This window comes from Cajanus cajan, chromosome 11 (assembly GCF_000230855.2).
Source record: "Cajanus cajan strain Asha chromosome 11, NIPB_CcT2T_4, whole genome shotgun sequence".
Classification (NCBI taxonomy): domain Eukaryota; kingdom Viridiplantae; phylum Streptophyta; class Magnoliopsida; order Fabales; family Fabaceae; genus Cajanus; species Cajanus cajan.
The window spans coordinates 42702035-42714249 of NC_138527.1; the positions used below are offsets into that span (position 1 = coordinate 42702035).

Below are 12215 nucleotides of genomic sequence, written 5' to 3' on the forward strand. Positions count from 1 at the left end.
TATTATTATTAACCTTGGTCCAAATTTAAATTCTCTCTTTACAATATTTTTTCTTCGGTCTCTCTCTAGTAACACTAATAATCATTAGATATATTTAATGATTCAAATTTAATTTTATAATGGATATTTCAGAGAAGAAAAAAAAAACTTAAATTTGAACTATTAAATATATTTAATAATTATTAATATTGCTAGAAAAAGATTGGAGAAAATATTATCGGAGAGGATCTAAATTCTTAATCAAGTAGTGATGCTGGCAGAACATTCCAGAATCTCAAATATTGCTGGAAAAAGGACGGAGAGAACATTCCAGAATCTCAAATCCAATTTCCTAATCAAGTAGTGATGCTGGCAGAACATTCCATCCAGAATCTCTCTCGGCATCCCAGAAGTCTCTAGTCGCGCATTTCATTTCCTGTAAGCCCTTCTCCCTTCCTTCCCCAATTCCACATCGATTCCTTTCTTCTCCTAAACCCTAACTCACATGGCCGACGAAGCCAAAGCCAAGGGCAACGCAGCCTTCTCCTCCGGCGACTACGCCGCCGCCATCCGCCACTTCTCCGACGCCATCGCCTTGGCCCCCACCAACCACGTCCTCTACTCCAACCGATTCGCCGCACACGCCTTCCTCCAAAACTACGCCGACGCCTTAGCCGACGCCAAGAAGACGGTCGAACTCATTTTCTCTGCTATTTATAAAGTGCGATTAGCTTTAATTAGCCATTTTTTCTATGGTAGCTAACCATTGCCCTAATGTTTGCTTTAATTAGTCTTTCTTTGCTTATGTTAAACGATTGTCTAGTAGACCTCATTCCAAATAGAAAATGGTGTAACTTTTTGTAACATGGCAAGAAATAAGCTAAACATTCAAGTTGAATTAGTTATATTTTGTAATTTCACAGTTGTAAGTACGAGTACTTACAATATATATTTTTTGACACGATTATTCAATAACAAAATATTACATATAAATTTATTGATATTTATAATAATAATAATTTTAAAAGCCATTTTTAATTAATTGGCTGATTGATTCATGTTAAATTAAACATGTTTTCATTTGTAGTTTAGAGAAATGAGCAATAAATATTGACAACGTGGCGTTACGAGAAAGCAGATAACACTTGAACACGTGTGCTCATACTTACCACTACTCCATGCTTCCACTTTCAGAATGAATAACTGAAGCTCCAATTCGTTTCTCCTTCGTCGTTCCTTGGTTCAACTAGTCGTGTCTTGTTGCTCGTTACGATAATGGCAATCAATTCATTGTCACCACTTTCAATTAATTCGCTTCTCGTATCTTCAACCTCAACTTGCAAGATTTCAAAGCCATTTGCTGTTGTGTGCCGAATGAACTCAAACAGAGATCAGCGTGAAGGTGAGTACTGAGTACCCTTTTCTCTTTTATTGGTTGAAAGAAGAAAGAGAGTTGTAAGCTGTAACACAACGAGTGGCATGCAATGCAGAATCCAGGAAATGGGGAAAAGTGATTTCGGCGACGTTGGCTGCGGCGGTTATTGCCTTCAGCTCTGACATGTCTGCCCTTGCTGATCTCAACAAATTCGAGGCTGAAATGAGGGGTGAATTTGGAATTGGATCTGCTGCACAATATGGTTCTGCAGACCTTAGGTAGCTTTCTTTCATTTTATTTTGTCTTTCGGCGAACTGATAATAACTGAATTCGTATTGCTTATTGTTGTGCAGGAAAGCGGTGCATGTGAATGAAAATTTCAGGTAATGTTTCCATTGGCCTTGATAATAGATATCAAGTTTTATTGTTTTCCTGAAACAAAACAATAAAGGAGGAGCAATTAAACACAGTAGAAAAGCGCTACTTCAATTTATTCTAAATTGTCACTTCATATAGCAAATTATGGAATCTAATAATGTCTAACTTTGGAGTCTTCTATTCATAATCATTCTGAATGACTGATACAGAAGAGCCAATTTCACAGCTGCTGATATGAGAGAATCTGATTTTAGCGGTTCAACTTTCAATGGTGCATACCTTGAGAAAGCTGTTGCATACAAGGCAAACTTTTCAGGTATAAGCTTATTGCAACACAGATTTCAAAAGTTAAGTAATGTCTTTACAAGCATAATTCTAAGCGATATTTCTTGAGATAAATAAAAGGTCTAATACATTCATTTAATGGATTCTGGTAGATCCATTGTTCATTAGTTGGGAATGTCACATCAACTTGTGAGATGTTAGACCTATCATACCAATTTGCTTTCTTAAGAGGGTGTCATGTTGGGGAGTATATCCTAGTGAGCGTGTGAGGGGGGCAGGGGAGAGTGTTGAAGCTTATAAATCGATTTTGTAATATTGAATTAAACTTAGTAACCTTTCCTAAAATCACTTGAATTATCAAATTCAGTCACCCGATGAATTCCTGCAAAAGACATAAAGAACTAATTTATTTTTTATTAAAAGAATATTGCAGTTCAGAAATTTAAAGAAGTTATACACATTGGTCTGCATCAATTGATGCGTTTCTTGTATACAAATAAGCCTTTTGCTTTTATCATTCTTGTGTAACACATCAATTTCTTTGCAGAAACATTACTGTGTTTCTTGTGTTTAATTTTCAATAGTCAGTGAATCCATTTTTGTTAAATATTTTCATTTGACATTTTTCAGGTGCTGATTTAAGTGATACATTGATGGATCGCATGGTAACTACATCAAGTTGATTAATTTTATCTATACATCTGGTATTATTTTTTTCTTTTAATTTGGTTTATATTTGATTTTCTTGCTTGAGGTCTACAGGTTCTGAATGAAGCCAATCTCACTAATGCCATTCTCCTTAGAACAGTCCTCACACGGAGCGATCTTGGGGGTGCCATCATCGAAGGTGCTGACTTTAGTGATGCTGTGTTGGACCTTCCCCAAAAGCAGGTATAACCATTTATTCGTGACCAATAAAAGGAATGATCCTATAAAATGAATGATTTAATTCTTTTAAATTTAAGAATCACCAAGCCCCTTCCACTCCTTCCGTTTCATTCCAAAGACTAATAAGATTCAATCCAAGCATGTTTTCATCTTCCAATTGATCACTTTTCTTTTTTTATGTTCTCAAATGAAAAAAGTATTCTTACGTAGATCCAATCACAACCTTATAATGAGAAAAAGAAATTTGTTTTGATCAGTTCTTTGGCTACCCTTTCAAATAGTAGGATCTTGTAAAAGAAGAGATAAATACAAAATCTTAAACAGGGTTTGTACAATTTTGGACAGTTTCTTCTTTCTATCCATTTGGCCTTTTTTGGTGTCTTTTATCTTGCTATTTAGTTTATCTGTCTCCCATGATCCTCACACATGATCATGATCATGATCATTGTGGTCAAAATGCTTTTTCGGTGCATAATATTTACCCAACGTGACTGTTACTGTTTGATTAAATTATATAGGCTTTATGCAAGTATGCTAGTGGCACGAATCCAGTGACAGGAGTAAGCACAAGAGTAAGCTTAGGATGTGGGAACAAACGACGAAATGCTTATGGCTCCCCATCGTCTCCCCTTTTAAGTGCTCCACCTCAGAAACTGCTTGACCGAGACGGTTTCTGTGATGAAGCAACAGGACTTTGTGATGCAAAGTAGTTGCTTGGAGTAATCTTGCTACAAGATCATATCCGTGTAAATATACCAGAGACTACAATTGAGGCCTTTGTTTGCCTTTAGGACTTCTGAGGAGTATATCCACATTCAACAAATGATGCCATTTCTTGAACCTATTTTGTGCAGCCATCTTCCTCCTATGTAAAATTTACTGGATATAAAATTATGCTTCGGGTTTTGGTCATAATTTCTCATCCATCTGACATATAATTGTTATGAACTTAGTAACTCCAGTTTCTTGTTTAAATTTACCTTACATGCAAACTCTCATATTATCTATTTATATGCTAAGACTTCCTGGATGTCGAATTCAAGAATTGGAATTCTAGTATGAAAGAGGCATCTTTTGCATAGCATTTATGATATTCAATTGCCCAAAGTAAATTTATTTGGTAATTTTAGTAACTTAAATAGTATTTTGACAGTATTTATTGAAATACTACTTTTGAATTTATAAAATTAATTTGTTTTTGATTGTACTCTTGTGTATTGTTTTTATATAAATATATAATTGTAAATTACTATAAGTTGGAAAATATGTTCATCCTTGAATGATTTTAAACAACAATTAAATCAAATTGAAATATTAATATCATTTTTTTATTGATGTATAACTTTTTCTATAATTATAATTTTACTAATTTCATTTATTTCTTTGTCTAAAATATGATAAAGAAGATCAACATGTATGACATGGGTGATAAATAATCTTGTTCCTTATGTGTGACATGGTTAACATTGATCACCAAAATATGAAGAATAAAATTGAAATATTCTGGTTCATCCTTGAATGATTTTAAACAACAATTAAATCAAATTGAAATATTAATATAATTTTTTTATTGATGTATAACTTTTTCTATAATTATAATTTTACTAATTTCATTTATTTCTTTGTCTAAAATATGATAAAGAAGATCAACATGTATGACATGGGTGATAAATAATCTTGTTCCTTATGTGTGACATGATTAACCTTGATCACCAAAATATGAAGAATAAAAAATATAATTTTTTTTGAAAGATAATGTGTGCACAAAGTTGATGTACTTCTCTGTGTGGGCTTTTGCAATAATAAGAGAGGCCATAGATACCAAGGTCAAGTTGTAGAGAAAACAATATTTGTAAAAGTTGAAAAGTCCAATTAGATTTAGAGCTCACAACGACACAATACACAAACTAGTGGTGATGACTAGACTCTTATTCACAAGCTAATTTTGAACTTACGTGCTCTTTCTTACTCTGTCTTGCTATTTTTTTTTTCTTTTCATTTGTTCCTTTTCTCCCACATTTTCCAAGATGGGATTCTTGTCATTCTCTTTATAACAATTTTCTTTTCAAATTTAGTAACTAATGATTTTAGAAACAAACACAACAAAAGTGTTAGAATCCTCTGTCTCCCATTGAGGTTGATTGTTAAACATTTCATCCTGCGGATGTGTCCTTCTAGTGTTATACCTTGTATTGCTCATAATTCTTGTGTTTTCCTGTTTTTTATTTAATAATTTTAAAGTTTGATCAATTAATCTATGCCTCAAATTTGTCCTGTTTTTCATGACCTCAAAGGTTCTTTTTCTCTTCTTTTTCCCATTATCATGTTGGCATGCATGCAATGCAACATATATGGTATATCCCCGTTTTCATAACATGGTTAATCCTTCAAGCTTCAAGGTCATTTCTTTTTGTGTGTATTATTCGTACGCCTCAAAGAAACATATAAAGGGCGACTAAAATTTGCGACTCCAAAATTAAGGAAATTTAATATTGATGGCAAAAATTACTTAATATAGTACTTTCTCTATTTATTTTTCTTCAATTCTTTTTTGGGGAAGTAAACAAAATGGGCAATGATTATTGTTATTTTCACATTCACGTATTGATAATTTTACCGTAATTTATAAATAACTCTTTTAAATACACATAAATAAATTTATTTATTTATATATCATTTGATTTTTGATTTATTTACAAAGTAAATTCATCCAACTCATTCGTTATAATAAAGTTAAATAATAAATTATATTTAATTTATCCTTTTAATTTTATAAAGGATTAATAATTATTCACTAAATTCTAAAAATCCATTACTATTTTGACACAAAAAAAAAGTCTTAAAAATTTTAGAAGATTGCATAAAAATGTAATGAGTTATAAAGAAAAGAGAAAATTAAAGTATTTAAATTAAAAAATAAAATTTATATATTTTTTAAAACATTACTTTTATTCATAAAAAAATATTAATGGATGAATGAGATAAATTTTTTATTTTAAATGAATTGAAAAAATCAAATTTCTATATAAATTTTTAATGAATATAAATAAATTAATAAATTATTTTTATTTAGACAATTATCATCCACCTAAAAAAATTATATATTGTATCCCATTGTCATCCCAAAATATTATTTATAGTCTCATTCTCAGGCTGTCTTGCACATAAATTTTTAAACTGAAATATAAATAAATTTTAATTAATTTAATTTTATTTAATACTTTTATTTAAAAAATTTCTTTAAAATAATAAATAAAATCACTATTTACAATAATTGTGATAAAAAATATTTTAGGTAATAATTGAAAATTTAAATTTTTTTTGCCTATGTCTTGAAATATTTATCTCAACATTCTTAAATAACCTAATTTTTCTTATAAATATGTTATGTGATACTTATGTCATTTGTCATTTTTATCTCCCTTTTCAATGTTCCTTTCTCCACTTATAGAATGATTTTATCATCATTAATATTTATCTTTTAAAAAAAATTCATACATGACACATCTAACTAAATATGTGTGTTTTAAAGAGTCATTCCATCATCATGTTCACAAATGTTGAATCCCCCCCAAAATTTAGAAGTGGTGAGGGAATTGAAAATGAAAAATGTTTGAAAGGGTCCCAAACATCCGAAGAGAATGGGTTCATATGACCATCAAAGAAACTTGGGATGAGTAACATTTTTGTTTTCTTTCCTCAATTCCAAAGACAAAAGTTCTAAAAATATAGTGTTGATGAAAGATCTATTTCTAATTCTTTATGGGTGTGGGCTAAGAATGATTATACTTTTAATTTGTAAATTGTTAATATTAATATAAGAATCAAGAAGGTGATAATATATTCATGGTAACCTCTAACGTGTTGTTGTTGCTGCTAAGGTTGTCTTGGCACGTGGTAGAGAATTTGCAAGTTTTAACTTTTCTTATCTTTGATGATTTTAAAAAAAACTTTTCTTGCCTATTTTGTTATATCTGAATTTTAGACTTTGCACATTTTTATTTTAACTTTTTTATCATTAGTTTATTTTAGTTTTAACTTTATCCCAACTTAATAGAACTTTCAAATTTAACTTTATTTTTAAAAAGTATATTTTAATATTATAAACTAGAATATATAATTTATATTTACACTTGAATCCTTTTAATCGGACATTTTTAATGTTTTATAGTATGCATTTTACACATAACACATATATTTTTTTCCTTATAATATCTAAAAGCTTAGCTTTATTTGATTGAATAATATGGATAAATTATTATAAATTCTTTAGTATTAAATACAATTTATATGAAACAAAAATATCTTTATTTTATATTTATTTACATATTTTTCATTGGATCATTTTTATATCAATAAATTGAATTTCAACACTTTTAAATTAATAAAAAATGTATTATTCTAAATATAATTTTCATACAATTAATATATTTATAATAATTTGTAATTATATAAAAACAAACATTTATACACGTCTTAAAGTCCCAATTAAATAAAAATGTTTAGTCAAATAAAATGCATGAAAGAGATGCTGGCAGAACATTCGAGAACCTCTCTCGGCATCCCAGAAGTCTCTAGTCGCGCATTTCATTTGCTATAAGCCCTTCTCCCTTCCTTCCCAAATTCCACATCGATTCCTTTCTTCTCCTAAACCCTAACTCACATGGCCGACGAAGCCAAAGCCAAGGGCAACGCAGCCTTCTCCTCCGGCGACTACGCCGCCGCCATCCGCCACTTCTCCGACGCCATCGCCTTGGCCCCCACCAACCACGTCCTCTACTCCAACCGATCCGCCGCACACGCCTCCCTCCAAAACTACGCCGATGCCTTAGCCGACGCCAAGAAGACGGTCGAACTCAAGCCCGACTGGTCCAAGGGCTACAGCCGACTTGGCGCCGCGCATCTTGGGCTGGCCCAGTACGACGACGCCGTCTCGGCCTACAAAAAGGGCCTCGAAATTGACCCCGCCAACGAGCCCCTTAAGGCGGGCCTGGCCGATGCGCAGAAGGCCAAGTCGGCGGCCTCAAGGCCCCGCTCTTCGGCTACTAACCCCTTCGGCGACGCCTTCTCTGGGCCTGAGATGTGGGCCAGGCTCACCGCCGACCCCACCACTAGGGCCTATCTCCAACAGCCCGATTTCGTCCAGATGATGCAGGATATCCAGAAGGATCCTAATAACCTAAACTTGCACTTGAAGGACCAGAGAGTCATGCAAGCCATTGGAGTTTTGCTCAACGTTAAGATTCAAACCCCTCCCACGGGCGACACCGATATGCCCGATTCTCCGACGCCGCCGCCCTCCGAGAGGAAGAGAGCCGCCGAGGCTGAGCCCACCAAGCAACCCGAGCCTGAGCCCGAGCCCGAGCCCATGGAACTGACGGAGGATGAGAGGAGCGCGAAGCAGAGGAAGGCTGAGGCTCAGAAGGAAAAGGAGGCGGGGAATGCAGCTTACAAGAAGAAGGATTTTGAAACCGCCATTCAACATTACACGACAGCTTTGGAGTTGGATGATGAGGATATTTCGTATCTCACTAACCGCGCTGCTGTCTACTTGGAAATTGGGAAGGTATGCTTCTTTATTCGTTGGCTTAGTTAATAGTTGACTTTGTCTTTCTTTGTGTTTGGATGCTAATTGTGCACTTTTGTAGTTCGTTATAGGTTAGTCTGGGTGAGTGTTTCGTGGTTTGTATGAATTTAGTGCGATTGTTTGGACATATATTATAGTGCATTTAATGGAGTTGTTATTTGTTGCAATGTTTTATTTGTTTAATATGAACTCGTTTCAAATTGGATAGCATTTTTCTTTTGTATATATTAATATAAATTATGACTCGTTACATGGGAACTGGGAAAAACGGGATCGTAGGATTATGCTTTTGGAAATAACAGCAGGGTCATGCAGTTTCAAATCAAATGGGGAAACGTTATTTAACTTGCATTGCATTATATATTTTAAGTTATGGTCATTGTATGATTCATTTAGCCGATTTCACCTGGAGCCTATGTGGGCAAACTTCTCTAGAAGCACTTCTAGAAGAGAAAAAATATGAAGGAAAAATTATTTTTCATAAACTGAAATTAGATTAAGCATAAACTAATATTTAGAATCTCCTTCTTATTAACTTATCCGAAATATTATTTTTAACTTGCACCTAATATAGTTTCAGTTTACAAAAAAGCTTATTTCAATTTGTGTTCTATTGTTTTGATCTTAGAAGGGCCTTTAGAGAACTTTATCCTAATAGACCTCTATTCAATAAGAGTTTATCACATGTCATAATTCTGCCGAGCCTCACTGTCAGTATTACTGAAAGAAGGTAGCAGAACAATTCCTTTTAGTGTTAAGTTTATGATATGTTTAAGCTCTTGCACACATCTTTGTCTTTGGGTAAAGCTGTATCATCAATGCTTTGGCATCCAATTTCTCAGTCAAGCATGCAATCCTACCAGCTTATTTTCGTTCCTTACCATCAAAGTTGAAGAAAAATGTGGAATTTAGCACGCATCAGTTTATCAAGCCTCAACAATTTTGCCATGAAATTTCAAAATCACTGGGATTTTGAGATCTTGTTGGGTTATGCCTACAACATTTGCAAGAGGCATTGGTGTATTTAACAGTTGAACAGCGCCAAATTGTTTGTGACTAATGACATATAATGTTTTTATTACTCCATGTTTTATAGAATGCATGTAGAGGAAAAAGAAGAGGATACAGATTGAAGTTAACTTTCACACTGAACATGCCATTAATGTTACCCCAGTTTTTTTTAGTGTGTGTGCTGGATGGGGAATATGATCTAATTTGCCCATGTTTGTCTTTAGTGAGAGTCAGTGAATATTTATTTAGGGTGTTTTATTTTTATAGCACGTATTAGATATTTAGATACTTAAGACTTGGAAGTTGTACAAGAAAAATAATAATAACGGGGTTCTATATTTTAGTTAGGTAAAGTGACCTTACCCTGAATTTTTCATTCTTGCAACTATTCGTGGGTTAATATATATATATATATATATATATATATATATATATATATATATATTTTTTTTTTTTTTTTTTTTTTTTTCAGTATGAGGAATGTATAAAAGATTGTGACAAGGCTGTCGAAAGAGGAAGAGAGCTAAGATCAGATTATAAGATGATAGCTAGAGCATTGACAAGGAAAGGAACTGCCTTGGTGAAAATGGCAAAGATTTCGAAGGATTATGAGCCTGCCATTGAGACTTTCCAGAAAGCACTCACTGAGCACCGCAACCCTGACACTTTGAAGAAACTTAACGAAGCTGAGAAGGCAAAGAAGGAACTAGAACAACAAGAATATTTTGATCCAAAGTTGGCTGACGAGGAAAGAGAGAAAGGTTTAATAATCTCTTTTACTTGACTTTCTGGGTTCTTTTTCACCAGGAGTAGTATTTTTTTTTATTTTTTTATTTTTTGTGAAATAACTCCTGTAATTATGTAATATTTTCACTCTATCATCTTATTACTTATCTACGTATGACTAAACGTTGATATGTAGGAAACGAATTCTTTAAGCAGCAAAAGTATCCTGAGGCTGTGAAGCATTACACAGAGTCTTTACGAAGAAATCCGAAAGATCCTAGGGTAATTTAATACTCTTGTACCAGTTGTGATAATACTTGTTTTTGATGCAATTGCTGGTTGTAATCTGTTTCAAGTACTCCAATGCTTTCAGGCTTATAGTAACAGAGCAGCATGCTACACTAAATTGGGAGCAATGCCTGAAGGTTTAAAGGATGCGGAGAAGTGCATTGAACTTGATCCAACCTTCGTAAAGGGTTATACCAGGAAAGGTGCAGTTCAGTATTTCATGAAGGAATATGACAAGGCTTTGGAAACATATAGGGAGGGGTTGAAACTTGATCCTAACAACCAGGAGTTGCTTGAAGGCATTAGAACGTAAGATATCGGTCTACATTCTTCGATGTGGATAGTGTGTTTAATATTATTTAATGCAATGTGTGTCTAATAATCTTAATATCCATATTAGATGTATACAACAAATCAATAAGGCTAGCCGTGGAGACTTAAGTCCCGAGGAATTGAAAGAGAGACAGGTAAGGCAATGTTATACCTTTTTAGTCTTTAGTGTTTGGATCATTTCAGTTGGAAGTTTTGTTAATTTATAAATTTTGTTTCATGTAGGCGAAGGCAATGCAGGATCCAGAAATTCAGAACATCCTCCAAGACCCTGTTATGAGACAGGTTTGCTTCCTTTTGATTGAATGTTGGTGTGTATTTTGCGTTGGATAAAAAATAATGAAATGTGCTTATTGGAGTTGGGTATTTACTGTCTGTGCAGGTGTTGATCGATTTCCAGGAAAATCCCAAGGCTGCACAGGAACACACGAAGAATCCAATGGTGATGAACAAGATCCAAAAGCTGGTCAGTGCTGGAATTGTCCAGATGAGGTAAATTTATGGAAGGTGGCGCCGTTCGTGTGAAAAAGCAATCCACAATTATTATGTCTTTCTGTGTGACCTTGACATTTAATAGGTTTGATTGGGAAAAAGTGGGAAATTTTGAGTTGTTTTTACTTTTGTTTTGTTTTAGTGAATCTTATATTTTACGAGTATCAAGTGCAGTCCTTTTTCTACATTTCATTGGCTTCTCGTGCGTGATATGGGCATATGGCTCACTTTTAATCATATTAGCGATTATGATGTGGAGGTTCAGTATTTAAGTGTGAATAATTCTTAATCTTTGTACATCATACTCCTAATTTCTACTAATTACAACTTTTTATTTAATCCTTTTATATTTTTAAGATATTAAATGCGTTTATTTTTCATTTATACCTTACAAAGAAGTATGTAGATTTATATTAAAAAATTAGTAAGAACATAATTACTCTTTAAAAAATTTAGGGTTAGTTTTTTTATTTATGTTAAAACTAATAATTTGTTTTCAATATGTTTTTTGTTTTCAAAACTTTTAAAGGAAATAGTGAAAAACAAGAAATAAAGTAGCATTTTTAGTAGGGATGGCAAAACGGGCCAGCCCGGCCCGTTTTGGCCCGGCCTGCCATTGGCCCGCCAAAAATGGGGTGGGCCGGCCCGGCCCGCCAATGTAAAACGGGCTGGAGATGCTGGCTCGTCCTGCCTAAGGGTGGGCTGGCGGGCTGGCGGGCTGGCGGGCCAGCCCGCTTACAAAAATAAAAAATAAAAAAAATGGAAAAAAAAATTATTTTATGGTTAAATAAATTTTTTTTGCTACAAATAAATAAATATAATCATATGAAATTAAAAATGCATACATATTGTACTTAATATATGTTCAACAAAAAT

At 33.5% G+C, this 12215-nt stretch overlaps 2 protein-coding genes across 4 annotated transcripts; both read left to right on the plus strand.

Moving 5' to 3' along the window:
* The first annotated feature begins 290 nt into the window (after positions 1-290).
* Positions 291-3916, plus strand: LOC109801538 (Pentapeptide repeat-containing protein). 3 transcript variants are annotated; one of them, XM_020362634.3, is made up of 8 exons: positions 291-670; positions 1174-1381; positions 1470-1632; positions 1708-1737; positions 1942-2048; positions 2648-2682; positions 2780-2908; positions 3424-3916. In XM_020362634.3, exons 2-8 carry the CDS (start codon positions 1255-1257, stop codon positions 3613-3615), a joined length of 783 nt encoding a protein of 260 aa, XP_020218223.1. In that variant the 5' UTR covers positions 291-670; positions 1174-1254; the 3' UTR covers positions 3616-3916. The 3 variants fall into 3 exon arrangements, with proteins under 3 accessions (XP_020218223.1, XP_020218225.1, XP_082922796.1); XM_020362636.3 differs by lacking the exons at positions 291-670; positions 1174-1381 and having other exon boundaries at positions 1491-1632; positions 1959-2048; XM_083066670.1 differs by lacking the exons at positions 291-670; positions 1174-1381 and having other exon boundaries at positions 1587-1737; positions 1959-2048.
* A 3536-nt stretch (positions 3917-7452) lies between these two features.
* LOC109800284 (hsp70-Hsp90 organizing protein 1) lies at positions 7453-11678 on the plus strand. The gene is made up of 7 exons (XM_020361068.3): positions 7453-8471; positions 9976-10264; positions 10426-10511; positions 10603-10826; positions 10918-10984; positions 11073-11132; positions 11230-11678. The coding sequence occupies exons 1-7, from the start codon at positions 7569-7571 to the stop codon at positions 11341-11343; spliced, it is 1743 nt and encodes a 580-aa protein (XP_020216657.2). The 5' UTR covers positions 7453-7568; the 3' UTR covers positions 11344-11678.
* Positions 11679-12215: the final 537 nt, after the last annotated feature.